Genomic DNA, 26763 nt, shown 5'->3' with positions numbered 1-26763 from the left:
TGTTTTATACTAATCAGAGATAGAAATGTACCTATCTTGGATATTTCTGTAAAAATCATGTCGATCCATTAGAATAGAATAGATTTTTATTCAAATAAACTTTTACAAGTGCTTTTAAATCGTCAAAATAATTTACCAATTTTAAGACAGATCAACAAATTAACAAACAAACGCATGCCCAAATTAAAATAATTCCTAAATACAAATTCATTCAATCAATACCTCTGTCTTTCGTTAAAGTAATACACAAACAGACACAGTTTTTTGTTTAAAATATTAGTACGGGACTTCGGATGATAATTATCACAGTTTTACGTGATAATATGTATGATTATGTTATTTTACAACTTCTATACTAATAAATAAAATTGAAGTAAGTATCTGTCTAATTTCGAAATCACTACATACCTCATAATATTAAGCTCATTATATGGTTATTTGAACTGTACCATAACTGAATCACACGTTTTGAAAATTTTTGTCTGTGTGTCTGTTTGAACGGGCTAATCCTCGGAACGACTGAACCTATTTTGACGAGACTTTCACAGACAAGTAGAGGATTAACCAAGGAGTAACATAGGCTGCTTTTTTAACCGACTTTCAAAAATAGAAGACTTGGGTTTACATCCGAGATTTCTGAACCGATTTGGGTAATTATTTTTTAAACGATAGAAAAACTTTGCGAATTTGTTCCATAAAAAATTTGGATTCCAACTCTTCAATCCTGATGCTGGAGGGGACCTGACCACCAAAGCTGATGGGACTTAGAAACTGTCGGTTTACACATCGATCGTTATAAACTTATATTGAAGGTATCTATACCAAGTAAAGACTTTGTTGTTGACCTGGCGGACCCAACTTCTCAACCCTGATGCTGTAAGGAATTGCATTCCTAAATCCTGGTGATCCCACGGGATTTTTAAAGGATCATTCCATCCCGGAGACGAGCTATTTTTGACCTAGAAAATCAATATTCCGAAGGAATTTTTTAGAACCTAAATCCACGCGGGCGAAGATGCGGGCAACATCTAGTTTATAATAAATGCCAACAAAAAGCACAGTCTGCAACAGATGCCAGATTAAGGCGATAACAGCTCAGTAACAGACATGTTTGTTAGCAGCAAAATCGCTATTTTATTGAGTGTTGTGGCGAACTATTGTTATGGGTATAGAATTCTCGTGGTATTTCCAGTGCCAGGGAAAAGTCACTCCATACTCGGAGAGGGGTATGTCAGGCATTTACTGGCAGCTGGACATGAGGTAATTATTACTTATTATTAGGGATTTATCGGTATTAATTATTATTGATAAAATTAATCCCTACAAGATAAAATTATTATCACTTATATTTACACTTTTCATATTACGATGTCACTTAGTAACAGTAAGACAATGCTTTTTTATGTAGTTTTTAACCCCCGACCCAAAAAGAGGGGTGTTATAAGTTTGACGTGTGTATATGTGTATCTGTGTATCTGTCTGTGGCATCGTAGATTCTAAACTAATGAACCTATTTTAATTTAGTTTTTTTGTTTGAAAGGTGGCTTGATCGAGAGTGTTCTTAGCTATAATTCAAGAAAATCGGTTTAGCCGTTTGAAAGTTATCAGCTTTTTTCTTGTCACGGTAACCTTAACTTGTCGGGGGTGTTATAAATTTTTAATTTACACTTGTATTGAGTGTTGTGGTCAACTATTGTTATGGGTATATAGTTCTCGTAAGTCGTATCCATAGTCGGAGAGGGGTATGTTAGGCGTTTGCTGGCAGCTGGACATGAGGTAATTAATATATTTTATTATCAAATATTTATTTATCTAAGTATATAACAATCGATCGAACTAATCGCAAAAATATAAACATTTCATATATTTCACTTGACATGCTTGATTGCAGCATAATTGTCGTTTTATTGAGTTTTGAAACCATTATGGTGAACTCTCAGGTATGCAAGTTTCCTCACGATATTTTCGAATGGTGATATTTAATTACTTAAAATGACATTACTCCGAAAACTAGAGGTGCCTGCCTGGGATCGAACCCCCAAACCCTGATTAGGAGGCGGACTTCCTAACCACTAAGCTATCACAGCTTTCTTTGTGGTATAACTAGTTAAATAATAAAATTATACTGAAAGACTACAGGCATATAAACAGTGATTTCATGAATTAAATAAAAAAAAAAAGATTCCGACGAATTGAGAACCTCCTCCTTTTTTGGAAGTCGATTAAAAATTACCAGTAGGTACCTAGGACAATGCTAATAATATTATGTTTAAACAGTAGGTATTTGGAGGCCGCACCTAAAAAAATAAGTAGGTAAATAGAAATCCTAAAAACAACTCATTTATCTTTAAATAAAGCCTTGGTACAGCAAGAATATATTATGTACCTTTTTTTTGTCTATACTTATACGTCTCTTCTCATTGAAATACTTAAATGGTATATACCTATAGCGTTGCCCAGCAACTTTGTCCGAGTAGATTTGTTATAGATTAAAATTCAGTAGGGAAGATATGATTATCTAGAATATATATAGTAATTGTACCAGAAAGTTGTAGCAATAAAGAGAAAAAGGAAGAAAAGGTGGACAGGGAAGCACTAATCTCCATAAGAGATCTCTACCAATGACCCTTGGCAGTGCGAGAGGTTGTAAAGGGAGTAGAATAGGTACAACAAAGATAGAAAGTATTTATGAAAAAAAGTTAAATAAGTAGATAAGTATTATGTTATGTAATCTAGATTGTTTGATACTAAGACGAAGCCAGCAACACCTCATTTTCCAATATCTACTTAGTAATTATTAGCAAATTCTGATAAAAAAGCTATGATAGCGTAGTGGTTAGAACGTCCGCCTCCCACAGGACGTCGGGGGTTCGATCCCGGGCACGCACCTCTTACTTTTCGGAATGATGTGATTTTTAAGTAATTAAATATGTATCACTTGCTTTAACGGCGAAGGAAAACATCGTGAGGAAACCTGCATACTTGAGAGTTCTCCATAATGTTCTCAGAGGTATGTGAAGTTTGCCAATCCACACCTGGCCAGCGTGGTAGACTCTTGCCGAAACCCTTCTCATTCTGAGTAGATGCCCCGTGGTCTATACTTAGTGTGCCGGCGGAGGGTTGATCATGATGAAATACTAGCGAGTCGATGAACTGATAAACAAACAAACACACACACACATACGCCGATTAACGCACTATCATACTTGGATAAAAAATTGTAATGATTATTTTACCTCATAATAGTTTTATTTATATTTTATTTAGCTTAGGTTAATACCTATATAGACATACTACAGGTATAGACCAGCGGGATGATTCGCTTACTCAGTGTCTAACAATGAATGATGGCCACTGAGCTCATTTTTTAATCCATTGAAGGTTTTCTACAAAACAATATTTTAATATCACCCATTGAAGCAGTAATGTAGAACAAACTAATCTCGGTGCTACCATTCAGTGTTAGCTACTGAGTTGGCGAATCACCTAGTTGCACCACTGCCGAGAAAAAGAAGATGGGTAATAATTATAATTAACTAGCCGATGCCCGCGACTTCGCCCGTGTGGATTTAGGTTTTTTGAAATCCCGTGGGAACTCTTTGATTTTCCGGGATAAAAAGTAGCCTATGTGCTAATCCAGGATATTATCTATCTCCATTCCAAATTTCAGCCAAATCCGTCCAGTAGTTTTTGCGTGAAGGAGTAACAAACATACACACACACACACATACAAACTTTCGCCTTTATAATATTAAGTGTGATTATTGGCCTACATGAAATAAATCTTTTACTCAAGCCAAGCTGGGTGGATTAGCTAGCTATGATAGTAAAGGGGTTATCTTTACCTGACTGATAAGATATTACTAAAGTCAATAAAAGGTCTCGGACGGAGATAACCCATACTTCCAATACTATAAATGCTAAGGTCTGTTACCTTTTTACGACTCGTGAGGATTACGTCATGCACTAATTTTTTTTACAGGTGACTTACATAACACCGGTTCCTATGAAAGAACCACCTCCAAGACTACGCCAGGTTGATGTATCTGAAAATTTGAAATATCTCGCTGTAGGTAAGTATGTGTTTAAAGCATTTTAAAGACAAAACTAAAAATAACAAGTGTAAATTAAAAATTTTCAACACCCCCGACCAGTGAAGGTTAGGTTACAGTAACTAGAAAAGAACTGATAACTTTCAAACGGCTGAACCGATTTTCTTTGACTATTCGGCGCCTACGATCCAAAGTATCTGAGTTTTCCAAAACATCATTTTCAAATAAATAATTATGTATATCTAGGCAACGTCCATCGTCAAGATGGACGTTGCCTAGATATACTACAAGTAAAGGGAAAAATCCGAAAACTGTTTTGTAGTTAAAAAGTACCTATTAGGTATTTCTTGTACGATATTACGGAACCTTTCGTGTGCGAGTCCGACTCGCACTTGGCCGGTTTTTGTAATAAGGTTTCCTTAATTTTTGATTTATTACCTACCATCAAATTACATTAGATTATTACTATTAAGATTTATGTGTTTCGGTTTTTTTATCAGAATTGTCAAGGTAAAAGGTACCTACCAAGGCTAAAATTAAAAGGTTCTGATTTTGATTTAGCAATGTATAAGCTATATTATGTAATTAATATACTCTATTCTCTATACAGAAGTTATTCTCTATCACACTTCACACTCTCACACTAATATTATAAAAGCAAAAATTTGTATGTGTGTGTGTGTGTGTATGTTTGTTACTTCTTCACGCAAAAAGTACTGTACGGATTGGGCTGAAATTTAGAATGGAGATAGATTATACCCTGGATTAGCTACTTTTTATCCTGGAAAACTAAAGAGTTCCCACGGGATTTTTAAGACCTACATCCACGCGAACGAAGTTACGGGCATCAGCTAGTCTTCTATATAAAAGTTAATTTCATGATTCTAGGTCAACGGGAAGTTTCTTTCTTCCTTTTGAGTTACGGAACCCTAAAAATGGGTTGTGATGTCACACATTTTTTATTTCCAGATGAAATGTTCGACATAAAGCAGTTAATGACCAAGTTAGATAATATACAGGAATATATGCCGTTCCATAAAGCGATGGAAAATATGATGTACCAAACGTACCAACTGCCTGTCTTACAAAGGTTTATAAATGATCCTAAGGAACGGTACGATGTTGCTGTTGTGGAGTGGCTTTACTCGGAATTGTCTGCTGGGTAAGCGATAGTTAGGCTAAGGCCGCTTTAAGGTGCCCACGCACTCGAACTGAACTGCAGCTGAACTGTGCGTCGCGTCAGCGCCCAGCACGATATTCTTTCCAGCCGCGCCGCGCGGCAGTGACGTACGCGCGTCGCGGCTGGAGAGAATATCGTGCGGGGCGCTGACACGACGCGCAGTTCAGCTGCAGTTCAGTTCAAGTGCGTGGGCACCTTTATGATTAGTCGGTTCAGCAGCGGTGCGACCAGCACGCTCAGATGTCGAGAGCGTACCGCGCCGCCTTGACTTTCGCACATATTAAGTATAAGTACATATTATATAATATGTCATGTCATATTATAATATAATATGTACCTACCTAAGACGCTCGCTTTGAAGCAGCGAGCAGGGCTTACTACGCAGTAGTAAGCCCTGTGGCCATTAGTGGGAGATGCCGGGTTCGATTCCCGGCAGGGGTTTGAGATTTTATAATTTCTAAAATTCTGGTCTGGTCTGGCTGGCTTCGGCTGTGGCTAGTTAGCATCCTACCGGCAAAGCCGTATCGCCAAGCGATTTAGCGTTTCGGTACGATGCCGTGTAGAAACTAAAGGAGTACGGGTTTAATGAAAACTGCCATACCCCTTACTGGTTACCCCCCACCATCTTAGACTGCATCATCACTTACCACCAGGTGAGATTGCAGTCAAGGGCTAATATGTATCTGAATTAAAAAAAAAGACAGGTAAGTATGCGTTTTCGTGCGAACTTCGGTCCTATACGTATGAAAAGGCACGAACAATCTAGATCTTTTAAGATCTCGAGATTCCGATGATTAGTCCATTCAAACAGACGGACAGAGAGACAGACAGATAAAAATGCGCTCAGAAAGCGCCGCACTGCCAACGCCACGCATCGTGTAGCTTCACTCTAATATACCTAAATCTAAAATTTATTTTCCAGGTTCTCGACAGTCTTCAACTGCCCATACATCTGGGCATCCTCGATGATCCCACACACAGCAGTGCTGTCCCTGATAGACACCCACGTCAACCCAGCGTATAGTGTCGATCACTTATCCTTTCACTACACCACCACATTCTGGGATAGATTGGAGCACTGGCGCTTCATCACTAAACTGACGTATTACAGATGGTGAGTTTAAAGAACGCTTTCTACAAGATGTAACAAGAAGGCTAGCAAAAACGAAAACAGGTGATAATACTGATGATTAGGTTATAAGGATAGACTGATAAGGTACCACAAAAAAATGCGAATTAAAAAAAACAGTATTTTTTAAAAGTTCACAATATATAGCAAATAAATCATCTGACTGACGCTAGAGGTCAATGAACGGTTACGTAAATAGGCCACTCGGAGTTAATGCCGTCACGTAGGTGGGGTATTGACCCGAGTTTTGCACGCTATACATTGCGGGTTTGAATAATACTGATTCACTAAAACTACAAGATAAGTCAAATGGTTATTGCTATTAAATTGTGGTTAATAATAAACCTAAGTTTTTGCTAGCGTTCTGGTTACACTTTGTATACCCAAAAGCTGCGGTGCCAACGGGACCCTATTACCAAAAACTGTGCTATTAGGCCTCCACACAGATATTAGTTTCTAGAATATGTCTGCAAAATTTCATGGACTTTGGTTGCTTAATATTCAAATGAAATTGGAACTACGATTGTATGGAGTCAGTGACGGAGAGAGCCCTGTTAAATATTATAAAACAAGATGGTGAGTTGCAAAAACGATAGCAGGTATGCAAATTGCTGCAATCAACATAAATTATGTTTTGCTACGACAATTTCCTGTCATTAAGAGGGCTCCCTCCGTCACTCGTTTCATACAATCGTAGTTCCAATTTATTTGAATACTAGCTGTGCCCGCGACTTCGTTCGCGTGGAATAGTGACTTTTCGCGCTTTATATAGCCACGGACGCTCAGGCGCGAGGCGCCGTGATTCTTTAAATTGACATAACTTTTTTATTTATGAACCGATTGACATGAAATAAACACTAAATCCTAAGTGAAGCTTACTACAATATATTAGTGAAAACCGTATCTAAATCGAATAAGCCGTTTCTGAGATTAGCGTGCACAAACACACAGACAAACAGACAAACAGACAAACAGACAAAAAAAAAATTAATTACAATTTCGGGTTCGGCATCGATATAATAACAACCCCTGCTACTTTTTTTTTATATATTTCCATTGTACAGACACCACTTTTCTACAATTTTATTATATGTATAGATATAGATTAAGCAACCAAAGTCCATGAAATGTTGCAGACATATTCTAGAAACTAATATCTATGTCTAATTGTACTAGAGGTCAAATATGAAATATGAAATAAAATTTACATTCTAAAATAAATATAGATAAAGACAACTACGAGTATGTTCACACATTTGAAGATGAGATGGTAATAGCTAGCTACCTAACACCTATATGCGTTTCAATAATATAATATTACATTTTTTCTAACACCCATCATCAATAATACATTCAGCATAATTAATTATTTATTATCCATTGTTTGTGTAACCAGGAAGTTAATGAGGACATAAAAAGTGACATTTCATTGTTAATGAAATTGTTGTGAAATAAAACTTACTTATATAAAAACAATTATATAAGTAAATAATAAATACTTAAGTAAAATATTAAAAAAAAAATTGACTTATTAAAAACAAAAGGACGCAGTGTCGTTTATTTTGTTTTCGTTCGCACATATTTCGCTGATATTTACTAATTATAATTGTTTTTATAAAATATTTTGTGTATAATATCTATACTAATAAATTAAATTGAAATGTTTGTCTGTAATTTCGAAATAACTACCTCATTTTGAGCTCAAATTATGGTTATTTGAACTTTACCATAATTGAATCGCACGGTTTTAAAATGTTTGTCTACCTGTCTGTCTGTCTGTTTGTATGTTGATTACAATACATATTATAACCAGTAGGTGATATCATTTACTTAATCATTTATTCATTTATCCGCCCTGACTTACATTCTACAACATCATCTAGATTCAGTAAGATATAATGTTCAAGGTCTACACGTAACGAATTCGACGAAAAGATGAAGAACGTATTCGGAGCGGCCACGGTCAAAAGGGGAAACCGACTACCGCACTTTGACGACGTCAGATACAACGCATCCCTGATGCTTGGTAACTCCCACGCAGTTACAGGCGACAGGATCGCTTTACCAGAGAACTATAAACATATCGGAGGATACCATATGAAAGAAGTGGATGAACCTCTACCAAAGGTAGGAACTGGTAACTCATTATCAAACCCAAAATCATTAATAGGGTTCCGTACCTCAAAAGGAAAAACGGAACCCTTATAGGATCACTTTGTTGTCTGTCTGTCTGTCCGTCCTTCGAGTCTGTCAAGAAAACCTATAGGGTACCTACTTCCCATTGACCTAGAATCATGAAATTTGGCAGGTAGGTAGGTCTTTTAGTACAAATACAGGAATAAATCTGAAAAGCACGAGTTTGTGGTTATATCGTGTAAAAAAAATTAAAATGTGTTCCAATTTTCAAAGTAAGATAACTATACCAAGTGGGATATTATATGAAAGGGCTTTACCGTGCCTGTACATTCTAAAACAGAATTTTATTTATTTTTATGCATAATAGTTTTTGATTTATGAAATGGTTTTTTTTTCAAAGTAGGTCCTATTGTAAGAGGGTCCTTACCGCCTTTTGATGGCAGAATTGTTAGATTTGTAAGATATATGGAGGATATATTATAAGGGGTGGAGGCCAACGCTGCGTGTTTCAATACTGAGTAGGTTTTTGTTTTTGTGATAACAACAGGGATAGCAAGCTTATTTTGCTAGAGTTCGCTAAACCTGGTAAAGATATTTTTCAGCAATGAGTAGGGTTGGTTTAATCAAATTTTCTCTATCGAAGAGCGTGAAGTTTTTATTCAGTTGTTTTCATGAGGTAGCAAAACCTACTAAGGTGTCCTTGAAACTTTCATAGCCTGCTCAAGAAGGACTTCGAGATTCAATTTTTTTGTGAAGAAATTTTGCATTTTTAGGGTTCCGAACCTCAAAAGGAAAAAGAAACCCTTATAGGATCGCTTCGTTGTCTGTCTATCATGCCTGTCAAGAATATAGGGTACTTTCCGTTGACCCAGAATTATGAAATTTGGCAGGTAGGTATAGCACACATAAGGGGAAAAATCCGAAAAACGTGACTTTGTGGTTACATCACAAAAAAGTTATATTACAATGTGGTCAAAGTGGGGTATAAACATTTTAAAACCATTTATTTTTAAGTATGCATAACAGTTTTTGATTTATCGTGCAAAATGTGGTAAAAACACGACTGTAGTACCGCGTAACCCTCGGTGCGCGAGTCTGATTCACCCTTGGCCGGTTTTTTACTTTTAGGATTTACAAAAGCTCATGGACGAATCAAAGAATGGTGTTATCTACTTCAGCATGGGTACCATGTTAAAAAGCAGTCGGATACCAGACCACATCAAGAGGAACCTACTGAATATGTTTGGAGAACTAAAGCAAACTGTGATTTGGAAGTTGGAACAAGTAATACCGGATGTGCCAAAGAACGTGCATGTTACTACCTGGGCTCCACAGCAAAGCATTTTGGGTACGATTTCTCTCCATAGTCGTATTTCTCATTACTGAGGGTCGTGACCCCTTTCCATTAATCCTATAATGGTAGAAGTCCCCTTGGGATAATAATGTGGTGGGTCCCCAAAATCCTTATAGAACTCAAGAGAACGAGATTTCGACTAGGTTAATTTACAGTTATTATCAGATGTTAGCGATAATAACCGGGATCACGGCTTTACGTGTTCTCTCCGAGCCACGGAGGAAACGAAAAGGCCAAATTCAGACCTCTGATATCGGTCACCCATCCAGTTACCGACTTGGGTCAACGTTGTTTAATAATCAAAATCGATTGATATATGCGTTGTCACAACTAGGCCACACGCCCCTCCATGAACATTATTATACCTTTAAGTATATTTATATTGAAAATAAGGACATCATCATCATAACTAGCCCATCTCTAGCTCACTTCTGGTAGGATACTCTCAGAATGAGCAAGATTTAGGCCATTGTCCACCACGCTGGCCAAGTGTGGATTGGCAGACTTCACACGTTTCATCGCCATGTTTCGCAAGTTTCATCACCATGTTTTCCTTCACCGTTAAAACAAGTGATATTTAATTTCTTGAAACGCACAAAATTTCGAAAAGTTCAAGGTGCGTGCCTGGAATCGAACCCCCAACCCCGCGAGTGTCTTAACCATTGAATTGAAACCTGAAAAAAGCCTATTAAACAATCCAAGATTATGTAAATGACAAAAAAGCTTGGATTTGACTCGCTCCAGCAATACACGGCGCTGCAATTGCTTGTATACAGTATGGCATATTATTGTAAATTGAACATTTGAAGAGCAACCGCCGAGTTTCTTGCTGGTTCTTCTCGGTAGGAACAGCATTCCGAACCAGTGGTAGATTATATTGACGATTCAAAAGCACTCGTAAAAGTTTAATTGAATAAAAATAATTTGAATTTGAATTGAGCTATCACCACTTTTGAGAAGAATATACCAACTTAAATCAAAGTCAGTCTAATATTCTGTAATTTTGTTATGAACTAGTAGAAGAACCGATAAATAGAACCTGGACCTCTTACTTATATAGGACTCTGGACTATGCTTTCACAGGAAGGTCTTCAATGTACTCGGTTTTTTCAGGTCACCCTAATTGCATACTCTTCATCACACATGGAGGTCTCCTGTCTATAATGGAAACCCTGAGTGCTGGTGTACCCATCATAGGAATGCCGTTCTACGCTGACCAATTCCTTAATAGCGAAAGAGCAGAGGCTAGGGGCTTTGGAATGCGGATAGACTTTGATGAAAACGTTGCTGAGAGTCTAAGAGTTGCCATAAAGGAAATGGTGGAAAATCCAAGGTGAGGTCAGTTTTTAGGGTTCCGTGCCTCAAAAGGAAAAACAGAACCTTTATAGGATCACTTTGTTGTCTGTCTGTCCGTCAATAAACCTATAGGGTACTTCCCGTTGACCTAGAATGAAATGAAATGAAATTTGGCAGGTAGGTAGGTCTTTTAGAGCACAAGTACAGGAATAAATCTGAAAACCGCGGATTTGTGGTTATATAATATAAAAAAAATTAAAATGTGTTTCAATTTTCAGAGTTAGATAACTATATCAAGTGGGGTATCAAATATGAAAGGGCTTTATCTGTACATTCTAAAACAGTTTTATTTTTTATTTTTATGTATACTTAATAGTTTTTGATTTATCGTACAAAATGTTGGATAAAATACCCGAGCACGGAACCCTCAGTGCGCGAGTCTGACTCGCACTTGGCCGGTTTTTTTCCATTCAGATACAAGTTAGCCCTTGACTGCAATTTAACCGGGTGGTAAGTGATGAATAATCATGCAGTCTAAGATGGAAGCGAGCAACTCGGAAGGGGTACTATGCCAGTTTTATTAAACCCATATACCCCTTTGATTTTATTTTTGATTTGATGATTTGAATTCAGTGATGAGAACATTATCATAAAAATAATAGTACCTACTTACATAATATGCAATAGTCTTGAGGCTATACAGTCTTTGTGCTAAAAATTCTTACGAGACATTTCACCGCGATTAATAGTCTCATCTGATGACAGAAAGGCTGGCTCATGTTTGGTGCAACGGATCAGTCTAGCTGTCCAGCGCTGAAAAGCAGCCAGTATTCTTGGCGCCATTCCATGCGGGCATGATTTGTATAGTAATTAAATGAGGCTAGCTTTAAGGTTTATTGTAATACTTTGTAATACTAGCTGATGCCCGCAGCTTCGCCCGCATGGATTTAGGTTTTTAAAGATCGCGTGGGAATTGTTTGATTTTCCGGAATAAAAAGTTGCCTATATCAATTACAGAGACGCAAGCTAGCTCGGTACCTTTCATACAAATCGGTTAAGCGGATGGGTTTTTGGGAATCCCGTGGGAACTCTTTGATTTTCCGGGATAAAAAGTAGCCTATGTCCGTCCCTGGGATATAAGCTAACCCTGTACCAAAAGTCCGAATCAGTTTAACTGTTGGGCCGTGAAAAGGTAGCAGACAGATAGACAGACAGACACACTTTCGCAATTATAATATTAGTATGGATGTAGTATTAGAAGTATATTCTTTGTAGCTTCTTATGTAAAGAGATCACTTTATTTTCCAGTTACCGGCAACGCGTGGAAGAACTTTCTCCCATCTTTAAAAACAACATTGTAACTCCGGGACAGCAGCTGTCCTATTGGGTCGAGTACGTGATCAAAACTAAAGGCGCCTTCCACCTTAGATCGCCGGCATTACAAGTCAGCTGGTACAAAACCATTCACTTAGATTTAGCACTCGTTTTACTATTAGGAGTTATTTTATGTTTCAAACTTTGTGAATGTCTGTTTAGGTTAGTAAGAAAAGGCGAAAGTCCTAAAAAGAAAAGATCTTAATTAATTAAATTGCATTTTAATTACACGATTGCTTTTTATTAACCCCCGACCCAAAAAGAGGGGTGTTATAAGTTTGACGTGTGTATCTGTGTATCTGTGTGTCTGTGTATCTGTGTATCTGTGTATCTGTGTATCTGTCTGTGGCATCGTAGCGCCTAAACGAATGAACCGATTTTAATTTAGTTTTTTTTGTTTGAAAGATGGCTTGATCGAGAGTGTTCTTAGCTATAATCTAAAAAAATTGGTTCAGCCGTTTAAGAGTTATCAGCTCTTTTCTAGTTTTCTTGTAGAAAAGAAGGTTAGATAACCGTTAGGTTCATAATATTATGTCAATTGACAAATGTCAAGCTGTCAAGGTGGACGTTGCCTAAATACATAATTATTTATTTGAAAATGATGTTTTGGAAAACTCAGATACTTTGGATCGTCGGGGGTGTTATAAATTTTTAATTTACACTTGTTTTAATTACAAAATTACCACCCACACAGCGCTTATACATATTAGTATCACGATTTCTTCCTACTATGTATTTAAGTTTTTCAAATCCAAGTTGCAATATGACTATACGAGTATTATGACTTGAAGCAAAACTTAAGCATCAATTCTTTTTCTGTTTCCCTTTCGTTACTCCTTTAGTTTTTGTACACGTCAGCCGGAATGCATATTTTAGCACTAAAGCTAAGGACAACAGAAGAAAGCCAAGGTCTAGATATAGCTTCTGGTACCAGGGCGTCAGAAATGCAGGAGAGCGCAGATGAAGTGCCCCTCGGGTCCTTATGACATGTTCTACCCAGTGGACTAACTCCTTTCCTGGAGGAACTGTTCTGTCATGGTAGATCTTTGATAGTTCCTGGGCTTTAGAAGTGTAGCTGGAACAATAAGATTGTATTAAACCTACAGGACCACAAAGAAAGCATAGATATTTGTGATCGAAATGAGATGGGAATGGTAGGTTTCACCGCCTATATTGTCATTTCGTTGAGATTGGTGACTGGTTCCTCGGCTGCTTCGTCCGATTGAGTTAAAATTTTGCAGACACGTGTATTTTCAATGTCTATAAATGGTTATGGTTGTCCATTGAGTCCATTGTGCGTCTCTGATGGTAAAGTTGGGAAGTGAATATTGACACTTTGTTATGAACATGGCAGGCCAGCATAGGGCAGATAACATAGCGAATTTGGACCCATTTGCTTTGTTTTCATGAGTATTTTTGAAGAGCCTTTGAACAGATGTGGGCAATGGAATTTAATGTACTTGCTTTAAGTTTTAATTGATTATAGAACTACTTAATTTTTTTTTTCTCTCGTCTGGCTTTACAAAGATTAGCCAATGTCAAGTTTGTAGTTATTTGTAACAAGTTAAGGAAACTATACAAGTATGGACCCCGTCTGTGCCGGCGCTCGTCGACATACGCACGGCACTCCCTTAGAGCGCTTTCCAGTCAGTTTTAACAAAAAAAAAACACTCCAAAAAGACAGAGCACAGCCGCCAACTAACACCAAAACAGACAAAGTCCAACTATGTACTTACTTTGGATTTTCGAGTACATCTTGAATGGCCAACTCCAGGTCTTTAACAATCGAATATGTAAGATCAACTTTCTTAGCGAAGCCCATGTTAGCAGATCGTTTAACATTCATAAATTGGTCATAATAACCCGGTATCCCTATAGTGGGTACGCCAAAATGTATTGCTTCTGTAGTCGATAAAAGACCGCCATGCGTTATGAAGATTGTGCAGTTCTTATGTGCTGTAAACAGATAAACATAATCTTTGTAACTGAAAATGAATAATAAGCTAGTTTTCTTCTTCTAGCTACATAATACATTAGAATTACGCTAAACTGACTGACTATCAACGCCCAGCAGCTTAAACCAATGGGCCTAGCAATTTTAGATGTTGTATTGTAGGTGTGTAGGAATTTTCTATGAAGTAGCTCTAGCCCGTCGCTAAGAAAGGATTTAATAAGAAAATCTGTTAGATTAGGTTCTCTTTATACAATCTATACTTACTAATATGAGAAAGGATTTTGAATAATTAATACGGCATTTTCGAAAACCTAAATCCACACGGACGAATTTGTAGGAAAATACCAAATGGAATTTGTATTTATTATCATTTCATATTCTAATGATTATTTTGTATTAGCCATATTTTATAGAGGTTGATACAAGCATTGACAAGAGTAACGTATAGCCATCTATACTACAAAATAAAATTGAAGTGTCTGTCTGTTTGAACGGGCTAATCTTCGGAATGGCTGAACCTATTTTGACGGGACTTTCACAGACAAGTAGAGGATTAACCAAGGAGTAACCTAGGCTACTTTTCTAACCGACTTTAAAAATGAAGGAGTTGTGTTTTTTACCTATATATTGGTATCTCCGAGATTTCTGAACCGATTTGCGTAATTTATTTTAATCGATACAGGAACATTGCGACATTGTTCGATAAAAAATTAGGATTCCAACTCCTCAATCCTGATGCTGCAGGGGATCTGACCAATCCACACGGGTGAAGCTGCGGGCATCATCTAGTTATAATGTATAACAGGGGAAAACAAAAGTACACTAACCTAAAATACTTTGTTGCGGCGCCCATTGCACAATGTGGACGTTGTTCGGTCTGTTTGGTAAATCCTCTTCGAATTTCCATAGGACTGTTTGCTTGAGTTTACCGAACATCTTCAACAGGTCTCGTTTTATTTCACTTGGGAAATGCTTGCTTTTCATATTCGAACCCAGACTGAAGTAGATCACGCCTTGTTTTGCTTCGTCCATAATTTTTTGCAAATCCTAAAATAAGAAGCGTTTTGTTAGGTAGGTAATCTTTTTAGCTTTAGCAATACCAGCATCAGCTTTAGCCAGATGAAACCATTGCAGCAGTGTTGGACTTGTCAGTTCTATGACATGCGAAACAGAAGTGGAATAGTCTGAAGACATTTTGAAGAATATGGCTCAACTCTTCAGACATGGTGGAACTTATCTGTGATTTGATTTTGCAGCGGCTGTTTTCTTAATCTATATGCAGGACGCAGGTTCTTAACTACCCTGCATCACTTCGACCGTCTCTGATCTACTGTGATTGGCAAATCTTAATGTGTAACTAGATTTCTTTATTGTCCTGCTCGTTGAAAATAAAAGCACAAAAGCTTAAAGGAACAGATGTGTGATTAGTGGCACTTATGACACAGGGACAAAATAGATAATAACAGGGACCAAAACATTTATCATTATTGCACTTTATTTACCTTTGGTAAGGGTTTGACATTCTGGTCTATATGAAACCCTCCGATTGATATAAAATTCGGTGGTGCCCGTAGAGTAATGCCCATGGAATGGTGGTAGTTGCTCAACACAAGAGATCCATTATAAGCAAGACTTTCGAAAGTGGGCACGGTGCTTCTTCTCTGTCGTATGAATGGAACAAAATTTTTCTCGTATATATCGTTATCCAATCTTGAGCTCCACCTGTAAAAAATTAATGGTTTCTTTTCAAAAAAAAAATTGCAGTTGCTCATTTACAGAAAATCTTGCTTTTTAAAAAAATTTTTTAACCCCCGACCCAAAAAGAGGGGTGTTATAAGTTTGACGTGTTTATCTGCGTATCTGTGTATCTGTCGTGGCATCGTAGCTCCTAAACTAATGAACCGATTTTAATTTACTTTGTTTTTGTTTGAAAGGTGCCTTGATCGAGAGTGTTCTTAGCTCTAATCCAAGAAAATCGGTTCAGCCGTTTGAAAGTTATCAGCTCTTCTGTAGTTTTCTCTTAGAGGTTTTTGTGTCGGGGGTTTTTAAATTTTAAGTTATGATATGGTTAATTAAACTTTTTATTCCTTGTGTATCATGGACTTTCTCGTAACACTTGTTTTTCGATAACAACCAGAACTTTATACGGGTTGATATAAGTCGCTGAAATCATAACACGCCGTTGTAAAGTCAGCCGTTCGTCTCTGTAAGGTTAAAATCTTCAAGTACGTACAGTATTTGTACTAGCTTCCTAAAGACAAGAGAGCCTAGTTCAGCAACTCGTTCTATGAAGGTCAGGGGTGGAATACTGGTAGATGCCACTCCAACACTGTAAGCAGGGTTGGTGGCCTCGTCTATCAGTTCCAACACCATCCAGTTGGGGATGCTTGGTGAAAACCAGATCAATGGGCAATTGTACAGCCCTGAAAACCTGTAAAGATGTGAAAAAATACATAACTTTTTTATTTTCTTCATCTTTATGTTTTTTATAATAATTATCGGATGGTCAGCTTCGAGATTTTTTCTCGTCCATAGTTTTTCAGTGCATGAAAACTAAAATCTTTGAAAGTGCGTGTTGGCAATAATGATATGCCGCTCAGAGAATTAAATAAATGATCTTTATTTGCAAAAATAATGTTCATATCAATTTTTGACCACTAACTCCCAAAGAAGTAAGAACTGTGTCATGGGAGTTAGTACCTTCCCTGCTTTTTTTGATCTAATTGGTTCTAAATGGTTGCTAACTAAGAAGATCTACAGTTGCTAGATCGATGGAGATTTAGAGAATGAGAAGATCCGTAAAGAACCGGCCAAGGGTACGGACCCCTCGTGTGTGAGTCGGAGTCGGAGTACGGCCCGTAGTGTTATCGCACAAGATATAACACTATTATGAATATTTTGGCGGCCATTTTGAAATGTTTATTATTTGTTGTTATAGCCGGCAGGCAATAGAAATACACATTCTGTGAAAATTCAATTCTCCACCTATTACGATTCACGAGATACAGCCCGCTGACAGACAGACAGACGGACTGACGGACGGACAGCGGAGGCTTAGTAATAGGGTTCCGTTGGCAAACTTCGAGTACAGAACCCTAAAAACCAGACTACCCGATATAGCTTAACGAGTCACAACGTAGAAGTGGCAATTGGGCAGGGCACCGAAGAACCGATAGGTCAAGCTCAGTTAACCAAATTAGATGCTTATGAAAATATCTTGCTTACCCAGCATTGATGTTACTAAATAAAAACTCTGAAATAACAAGGTCGAATTCTTGACTTTTATCAGCTATTAACTTCTGTACATTCGGATGTTCTATAGCCTTTTGATTAATTTCCAAAATCAATGGCAGAAAACCGGTTACCTCGTTTATATCAAATCTCTTGTTCATTATATGTTGTACGTTTAGTAAATCGTCTGAAAAGTATACGAAAATATCACTAGATTATTAATTGGAACTAAAGAACTGATAACACACTGGCCTAGTAGTGACCTCAGCAAAGTATTGCAATCCAATCAACTAAATGCATCAAAAATGCTTTTGAATCGTCAAAATAATCTACCACTGGTTCGGAATGCCGTTCCTACCGAGAAGAACCAGTAAGAAACTCGGCGGTTGCTCTTTTCAAGTGTTGAAACATCCACATGAAAATGAAATATGAAAGTTTGCCATAAATCCAATAGTTTTTCATTATTTAACATAGAAAACCGAAGAAATCGATCTATCGATTGAGAGCTACAATGCCACTGATAGACACGTAGATAGACAAACAGACAGACAGGCAGGCAAAGTGGTCAAACTTATAACATACCGAAGTACCTCTTTTGGTATCGGGGGTTAATAAATACCTGAAGGAGTAAATGCATCACTAATATCGACTACAGTAACTCCTGGTAGGCGTTTTTCTTGTGGACAGATGGCGATATAAGTAATCTGTAACAAGTATTGGTATGTTAATTTATAGTATTTACCTAACACAAACAGGTCCTATACACGTTGGACCAAGATATTCTCCCAAATTCTAAATCATTTGGCCAACTGAGAGCCTCGATAGCTCAACGGTTGAGGAGCGGACTGAATTACGAAAGGTCGGCGGTTCAAACCCCACCCGTTGCACTATTGTCGTACCCACTCCTGGCTCAAGCTTTACGCTTAATTGGAGGGGAAAGGGGAGTATTAGCCATGATTAGCATGGCTAGTATTCTTATAAAAAAAACTTTTAATAGGCTTCCATCTCACCTTATGACCAGCCTCAGTCAAATGTCTGATCAATCCATGATTAAGGATATCGTGGCTCTTACTAGGAGTCGGAGACACAAGTAGAATCTTGTAGGCTTTTGAGAAACATACTAGAATTGTTAGTATGAATAGCACTGTCTTCCACATTTTCTGAAAAAAAAAAAACATGATTTTTTAAATTGTTTTCGGGTTCCGTTGTAAAACAAGGACCCTTATAGTTTCGTCCAGTTCTTATGAACGTTTGTGTGTGTGTCACAGCCATTTTAAAAATAAACTATAATACAAACGATCGTAGCGAGCAACTCAATGACATCTATTTGCCCTTGCTAGAGAGGGATGTAACCGACCAGTGGTTGAAGGTTACCTACCTAGGTAGTTGACCAACCAAAAATTGCATCAACCTACGTCTACACGGTTGATTTCCAACCAAGGTAATCAAAAAAATCTTATCAAAGAAATACACACTGAAAATTTCAACTCTTTACCTATTACAGTTTATGAGATACTGGCTAACTGACAGACAGACATGCACACAGACGAACGGACGGACGGACAGCGGACGCTTAGAAATAGAGTCTCAAGCACCAATCGGGTACGGAACCCTAACAATTGTTTATTTGGAACCACAAACAGTATAGATGAATACTTAATTCAAAACAAGATACGTGGGGTTTAGTACCAAAATAGACTCCACTCAGTATTTGCTGTCTTTGGCAGAAACATAGGGAACTAGTGGCTCCATGGGTCTTCCATGGAGCCACTTGTTCCAGACAGTATAAAGGATAGGATAGAACTATTGACACTTACCATTAGATAAGATTGCCGTCGAGCGCTGACATTGAATAAAAACACTTTTTTACATATATTAAGATCTACAAGGTCTATAAGGTCTGATGACTGATTAAAACGAAAACATTATTAAGAATTTAGTTTTGTATTGATCCTATAGACATACTGCATGTACCTATTACACGACTTCTTCAACTATGCAGTAACCTCGTCCCACGCTTCCTCTCAATGCACGTCCTAAAGTACTTAGTACCGTTAGCATGCAACGCTGCCTAGCTGAAACCTGCTAGTCTGGGAAATTCACAAGTGTAAATTAAAAATTTATAACACCCCCAACAAGTGAAGGTTACAGTAACTAGAAAAGAGCTAATAACTTTCAAACGGCTAAACCGATTTTCTTGGATTATAGCTAAGAACACTCTCGATCAAGCCACCTTTCAAACAAAAAACAACTCAATTAAAATCGGTTCATTAGTTTAGGAGCTACGATGCCACAGACAGACACACAGATACACACGTCTAACTTATAACACCCCTCTTTTTGGGTCGGGGGTTAAAAACATTTAAACACCGATTAAATCTTGTTTGGTCAGAGGCTTCAGCCGTGACTGTGTATTACACTCAATGATTACACCATTAATTAATTATTATTTATATACAAAATATCATTAAGTTATTAATAATAAATAAAATAAAATATAAATCTTTATGCCAACTGTACATTAACGGTCGCAGACTGCATTCTTGAAGTAACTAATCGTGTAGTAACAATCTATACTAATATCATAAATGCAAAAGTGTGTCTGTCTGTCGGTCTGTCTGCTACCTTTTCACGGCCCAACAGTTTAACCGATTCTGAAGTTTGGTACAGGGTTAGCTTATATCCCGGAGACGGACATAGGCAACTTTTTATCCCGGAAAATCAAAGAGTTTCCACGGGATTCCTAAAAACCCATCCACTTAACCGATTTGTATGTTTGGTACCAAGGTAGCTTACGTCCCTGTAATTGACATAGGCATTTTAACCTGGAGAATCAAATAATTGCCACGGAATCTTTAAAAACCTAAATCCACGCGGATGAAGTCGCGGGCATCCTCGAGTAAAAGTCCATATATTAGGACTTTACCTTATTCGTAAATGCTCATAAGAATAATAATATAATCATTGTGTTTTTGTATAATTATCTTGGCCAAAGGTCTTATAGGAAATCAACTCTGGCATGTCACTACACTGTGTTAACACTCGCAGTATGGGAGTGGAAGTTTTAGGGACTTGGTAAGTATAGCAAGCGGCCGGCGCGCCCGAGCAAGCTTGCGGATGGGATGCTGTGAAGACAAAATGTATGGTACCCGGGGTCCCCCCCCGCCTCATACCCCAATTGCCATCTCGACCTGTCGCGAACTATAGTTACGTGATCAACCTTAGATCGCTTGCACTACCAGTTGTTCAAACAGCTACAAGGCAGCTTTTTGACCTTCAAATGATTTTGAAGATTTTGGACTATTTAGTCCACCATATTTTTTTTTCCAAATAGCGGCCATGCATAAAACCTCATCTTAAAGGCAGTCAATCAGACAGGCAGTGACTCAAAAAAGCAAAAAATTAGTATAACAGTCTAGCCACCAGTACAACTTTGGTAGCTTATACATCAGAAAGGCACTTTGGAAGATTTGTCTCATAATATTACCAGGTTTGTGTTGATGCCAGCTATTTGGTTTGCAAGTTTCATGCGTGGCCGCTATTTTCAAAAAAAAAAAAAAACACGGGAAGATAGGCAGGCCAGGCTCTATTCTAAAATATTCAAACTCTTTTGTAAATCTGAAGCCATTAAAACAAAGATTTCAATTAATTAAATTGTATTTTAGCTATACTTTACTTTTTAGTTCGTGAATAAGTATAATAATATACCAACATGATCACTTCACACTGTTTTATTGTTCAAATCCAGTTTGGATAATTCAAAAGTTGCCATGAGGCTTTTATGCAAAAAATGCATACTGTAAGTATTAATTCTTTTTCTCTTTTCCTTTCGTTACTAATTTAGATTTTGTACTACACATGAACTGGAATGCATATTTCAACACTAAAACTAAGATCAACACAACTAAGATAAGATCTAGGTACAACTTCTGGTACCAGGGCGTTAGAAATGCAGGAGAGCGCAGATGAAGTGCCCCTCGCGTCTTTATGACATGTTCTACCCAGTGGACTAACTCCTTTCCTGGAGGCACTGGTCTGTCATGGTAAATCTCTGAAAGTTCATGGGCTTTAGTGGTGTACCTGAAACAACAAACACAATAGGACACAATTCAATCTTGTACAAGCACCTTTCGGAGTTAGGCTGTATGTGCGTTTTAAGCAATTAAATATCACTTGATTTAACGGTGAAAGAAAACATCGTGAGAAAATCTGCATGCCTGAGATTTCTCCGTGTCTCCTTTCAGCAAAGGTTGCCTGGTGGAGATTGCTCTAAGCAATAAGGCCGTCTGTGCACACAATGATTTTTTTCTGTTTCTTCCGTTTGTGTTATGTTCCTTTTCATGTTTTTGTGTGGTGGCAACTCAGGCATGCAGATTCTCACAATGTTTTCCTTCACCGCAACTCTTCACTAACTTTATTTTTTTTTGATCAAGCTGTTTATTTATTTTGAACTACTTACTTAGGATCTTCAAGAATATCTTGAATGGCCAACTCCAGAATCGAATAGGTAAGATCAACTTTCTTAGCGAAACCCATATTAACAGTTCTTTGAATATTTATGAACTGGTCATAAAAGCCCGGTATCCCTATAATGGGTACCCCAAAATGTAATGCTTCTGTAGTCGATAGAAGACCTCCGTGTGTGATGAAGATTATGCAGTTCTTATGTGCTGTAAACAGATTATTATTATCACCTTTAATACAGACCTCTTCTTCTTGGTAGGAAACGATAAAATGCCAAACGGAATGCATAAACAAGGAATTTGTATGTGTGCTCCGAGCATGCATAAACAAGGGGTTGAAAAAAGCGAGGTGTAGGTTACCTAAAATACTTTGTTGCGGTGCCCACTGAACAAGGTGGACGTTGTTCGGTCTGTTTGGTAAATCCCCTTCGAATTTCCATAGAACTGTTTGCTTGAGTTTACCGAACATCTTCAAAAGGTCTCGTTTTATTTCGCTTGCCAAATGCTTGCTTTTCATATTCGAACCCAGACTGAAGTAAATCGCGCCGTCTTTTGCGTCGTCCATAAGTTTTTGCAAATCCTAAATCAAAAAATCTCTGATTTGGTAAAATGCATTCAGCTAATGATAGTACTACCATAATGACGTATGCCTTTGACACATATTTGCAAAATCCCAGCGAAATCGTTCAAAAAAAAAACGGCCAAGTGCGAGTCGGACTCGCGCACCGAGGGTTCCGTACTCGGGTTTTTTTTTTGTAATTTTGCACGATAAATCAAAAACTATTATGCATAAAAATAAATAAAAATCTTACTTTGAAAATTGAAACTATAAATTATTCGTTCATGAATACATTTTAATTTGCTTTGTGATGTAACCACAAATTCACGGTTTTCCGATTTTCCTTTACTTGTGCTATAAGACCTACCTACCTGCCTTTCATGATTCTAGGTCAACGGGAAGACCCTATAGGTTTTCTTGACAGACACGACGGACGGACGGACTGCTTAATATTTACCTTTGGTAAGGGTGTGACATCCAGGTCAATATGGAAACCACCGATTGATATCAGATTCTGGGGTGCCCGTACAGTAGCACCCATGGAATAATGGTAGTTGCTCAACATAAGAGATCCATTATACGCAAGACTCTCGAAAGTTGGCACAGTGCTTCTTCTCTGTCGTATAAACGGAACGAAATTTTTCTCGTACATATCGTTGTCAAATCTTAAGCTCCACCTGAAATAAATCATGGTGACTTTTTAAAAGAACATTGCAGGAACAGTGCCCGGCAAACAACTTGAGCATAGAAGCGATTGGCTGATGAATGGCGGGAGCACGCGATTGGTTGATCAGTCAGCGCGGATGGGCGCGATTGGTTGATACGTCGACTTTTGCTTCCCGGATTCGCCAACTTTCTCCCACTTTACTGCTTCAGGTCTAAGTTGTTTGCCGGGCACTTAGGCACCCTTTACAGTGTCTGTCTGGTGCATTGATAGCCTAGTGGTTAGGACATCCGCATCTTAATCCAAGGTGGGGGTTTGATTCCGGGCATGCACTGCTAATTTTTTTAAAAATCATTCACTTCGACGGTGAAGGAAAACATCGTGAGAAAACCTGCATGCCTGAGAGTCCTCCATCCGGGGTTTTGAAGTTTGTCAATCCGCATTTGGCCAGCGTGCTAGACTATGGCAAAAACCCTTCCTTAGTTCTCACTCTCAAACGAGACCCGTAGTCTGTTGTGCGCCGGCGCGCCGATGCAGTTGAGATAAATTACTAGGTACGTACAGTATTTGTATTAGCTTCCTAAAGACAATGGAGCCTAGTTCAGCAACTCGTTCTATGAAGGTCAGCGGTGGAACGCTGGTAGATGAAACTCCAACGCTGTACGCAGGGTTGGTAGCTTCGTCTATCAGTTCCAACACCATCCAGTTGGGAACGGTAGGTGAAAACCAGACCAGGGGGCAGTTGTACAGCCCTGAAAACCTGTAAAAGGGTGAAAAAAAAGGTTTTTTTTTTAAAGTTTAAGTACATTACTTTTATTGATGTTTATAATAGTTATCAACTTGGTTATGAGTAGCGTTCAGTGAGCTTCCAGATATGTTTTCATCCAATATCCTTCTGTGTCTGAAAATTTTAATTTTCAGAGTAACCGACATAACTCAATGGGTTGTAAAGCTGAAGTGGCAATGGGCAGGGCACATAGTTCGAAAAACCGATTGGGGTCCCGAGGTGCTAGTATGGTGACCTCGCGCCAGAAAGCGCAGCGTTGGAAAGCTTCTCACTAAGTGGACAGGTCAAACGAGTCGTAGGGAGCCGCTGGATTCAGGCGGCGGCGCAAGATCGTGGCGTGTTAAGGTCCCTGCAACAGACTCGTATATCCAGCAACAGACGTCTATCGGAAATCGAGTTGAAAAATTCTTGCTTACCCAGCATACACGGCATTAAATAAAAACTCTGCAATAACAAGGTCGAATTCTTGAGTTTTGTCTGCCATTAACTTATGAACACTCGGATGTTCTATCGCAACTTTACTCGATCGCAAAATGTATGGCAGGAAACCAGTTACCTCGTGTATATCAAATTTCTTGTCCATAATATCTTGTACATTAACAAAACTATCTGGAAATTGAACAAAAACGTCAATAGTTAAACAATCGTATTTAATGTTTACTTAATTGTTTTTTTAATTATATAGATTAGCGCTTGGCTGCAATCAGACCTGCAGACAAGTGATGATGCAGCCTAAGATGGAGCGCGCTTGCCTAGAAGTTGCCTATTCACTCTTGACTTGAAGGTACCCATATTATAGGTGGAAGGGAAAACTGATGCCGGAAGGGCGTTCCATATCCTAGCGGTTCGAATCAGGAAAGAGGAAGCAAATCGTTTCATACGTGTTCGAGGAATTTCATGAGGAAATGCAGTTTCCTATTACTCTTACACTAATTGCGAGTAATTTGCTATCCTCAGTCGTTACTTCAAATTCACAGGTTTTATGCCATGTACAGACCGATACTTGCAATATACGGTTCAATGCAATAAAAATTACTGTTACTGCATTGAAATTTGTTACTTGTGGTGTATGTAGGTAGCATAAAAATATATTTAAATGTGGGCACTCAATAAACCAGTATTGAATTAACTATGAGTGTTTCACTAAATAATGACAGCGGGTTTTTGTTATTTTATGGAAAACGTTCGTGAATTAGAGTAAATACTGGGTAATTAGTAGTTTATAGTGTAAATGAATGAGTCGACGCGTCCTCCGACGGAATAAAGGTCGATTCACACTTGTGGAACATCAATTGTGGAATTGTGGTTCCCGGCCCGAGACATAACATTGTACAGAGAAAACCAGCGCGTGCCAGACCTTCGTTATTTTAGAAAAGCTAAAAGTAAATTTATTTGTCATCATCCGCAACATAGGGAAGACGATCAGCGACTATGAAGTTTGGATCCAAACTTTATAGTCGCTCATCGTTCTTCCCTGGGTTGGGGACAATACGCAGAGAAACTTGCAGCTTTTATAAAATTTCTGGCGTGCGCTGGCTCTTAGTCCATTATTTACACACGCCATGAAGCTTATGCCGGCCTCATAGTTTTGAAAGTATAATATAGAGTATAATAGCTATTAATTAAATACCTGTAAGATAATATGCATCACTGATATCGACTACAGTGACTCCTGGTAGGGGGCTTTCTTGTGGAATGATAGCGATATAAGTAACCTGTAACAAGTATAGGAATTCAGTCTTAATCTATGGTAGAGATGTTTTAAATATGGCATCATTATTTTACGAATTGACATTAGCTAATGTCAAAACGTGTTGTTTAATTACAAATTCAACTATAGTCTTGTACACGTTGGGCCAACGCTCCAACACGTTTGGCCAACGTGTGTTTAGGTACTACCTTTTAGGTAGGCCTTTCATCTCACCTCATGACCAGCTTTAGTCAAATGTCGGATCAATCCTTGATTCAGGATATCGTGGCTTTTACTAGGAGTTGGAGCTACTAGTAGAATCTTATAGGCTTCTGAGAAACATACTAGGACTGATAGTATGGATAGCACTAGTTTCCACATTTTCTGAAATATAATAAAAATGTATGTTAGTAATTATTACTTTTATATTATATTATTATTTACTTGTATATTATATAATGTAACATGATATATTATATTAAGCTTTTTTCATGAATACTTCATATCTTTGCTGAACCTATTCTACTCCCTTTACAACCTCTCGCACTGCCAAGGGTCACTGGTAGAGATCTCTTATAGAGATAAGGGCCTCCCTGTCCACTTTTTCTTCCTTTTTCTCTTTATTGTTACAACTTTCTGGTACAAATAAATATAAAATTAATGTTGATTTTACTAACTCCTATTTAGAAACTTAGTCGTCAAATAGAAACACTTTTTACACTTTTTAACACTAGTAAGTAACATAAGTTAAGTATAAAGGTTACAGATTGATTTAAAAACTAAAATAATACAATTATTGTTTTGTTGAACGAACGTTTTGTACCGCTCGAGCAGATAAATTAACAATAAATATCATTGTGTACGTATAGGCATACTTACTATTAATAAATTGTC

At 37.8% G+C, this 26763-nt stretch overlaps 2 protein-coding genes across 3 annotated transcripts; one reads left to right on the top strand and one right to left on the bottom strand.

Moving 5' to 3' along the window:
* The first annotated feature begins 1079 nt into the window (after positions 1 to 1079).
* LOC123876965 (UDP-glucosyltransferase 2-like) lies at positions 1080 to 21378 on the top strand. 2 transcript variants are annotated; one of them, XM_045923424.1, is made up of 9 exons: positions 1080 to 1260; positions 3983 to 4073; positions 5022 to 5214; positions 6155 to 6346; positions 8269 to 8488; positions 9626 to 9845; positions 10965 to 11184; positions 12456 to 12733; positions 21356 to 21378. In XM_045923424.1, exons 1-8 carry the CDS (start codon positions 1108 to 1110, stop codon positions 12724 to 12726), a joined length of 1560 nt encoding a protein of 519 aa, XP_045779380.1. In that variant the 5' UTR covers positions 1080 to 1107; the 3' UTR covers positions 12727 to 12733; positions 21356 to 21378. The 2 variants fall into 2 exon arrangements, with proteins under 2 accessions (XP_045779380.1, XP_045779379.1); XM_045923423.1 differs by lacking the exon at positions 21356 to 21378 and having other exon boundaries at positions 12456 to 12751.
* LOC123877105 lies at positions 13187 to 26763 on the bottom strand. The gene is made up of 17 exons (XM_045923610.1): positions 26749 to 26763; positions 26104 to 26253; positions 25810 to 25894; positions 24596 to 24788; positions 23955 to 24152; positions 23186 to 23405; positions 22530 to 22749; positions 22166 to 22376; positions 21516 to 21786; positions 18717 to 18866; positions 18326 to 18410; positions 17701 to 17893; positions 16709 to 16906; positions 15978 to 16197; positions 15303 to 15522; positions 14258 to 14477; positions 13187 to 13596 (listed from the first exon to the last, which is right to left on the bottom strand). The coding sequence occupies exons 2-17, from the start codon at positions 26248 to 26250 to the stop codon at positions 13326 to 13328; spliced, it is 3102 nt and encodes a 1033-aa protein (XP_045779566.1). The 5' UTR covers positions 26251 to 26253; positions 26749 to 26763; the 3' UTR covers positions 13187 to 13325.

Source organism: Maniola jurtina, chromosome 22, assembly GCF_905333055.1.
Source record: "Maniola jurtina chromosome 22, ilManJurt1.1, whole genome shotgun sequence".
NCBI lineage: Eukaryota > Metazoa > Arthropoda > Insecta > Lepidoptera > Nymphalidae > Maniola > Maniola jurtina.
Note: the sequence above shows the minus strand (reverse complement) of the source record. Positions and strands in the feature narration are given on the sequence as shown.

What these genes read in the sequence shown, in the direction of transcription:
- LOC123876965 (XM_045923424.1), top strand. Translation starts at nt 1,108, where the DNA reads ATGTTTGTTAGCAGCAAAATCGCTATTTTATTGAGTGTTGTGGCGAAC. An exon ending in TACTCGGAATTGTCTGCTGG is followed by an intron (nt 5,215 to 6,154) that starts GTAAGCGATAGT and finishes TTTATTTTCCAG; the next exon opens with GTTCTCGACAGTCTTCAACT. An exon ending in AAACTGACGTATTACAGATG is followed by an intron (nt 6,347 to 8,268) that starts GTGAGTTTAAAG and finishes ATAATGTTCAAG; the next exon opens with GTCTACACGTAACGAATTCG.
- LOC123877105 (XM_045923610.1), bottom strand. Translation starts at nt 26,250, where the DNA reads ATGTGGAAACTAGTGCTATCCATACTATCAGTCCTAGTATGTTTCTCA. An exon ending in ATGTCACACCCTTACCAAAG is followed by an intron (nt 22,750 to 23,185) that starts GTAAATATTAAG and finishes TTTTTGATTTAG; the next exon opens with GATTTGCAAAAACTTATGGA. An exon ending in GATGTACTCGAAAATCCAAA is followed by an intron (nt 13,597 to 14,257) that starts GTAAGTACATAG and finishes TTATTGTTCCAG; the next exon opens with CTACACTTCTAAAGCCCAGG.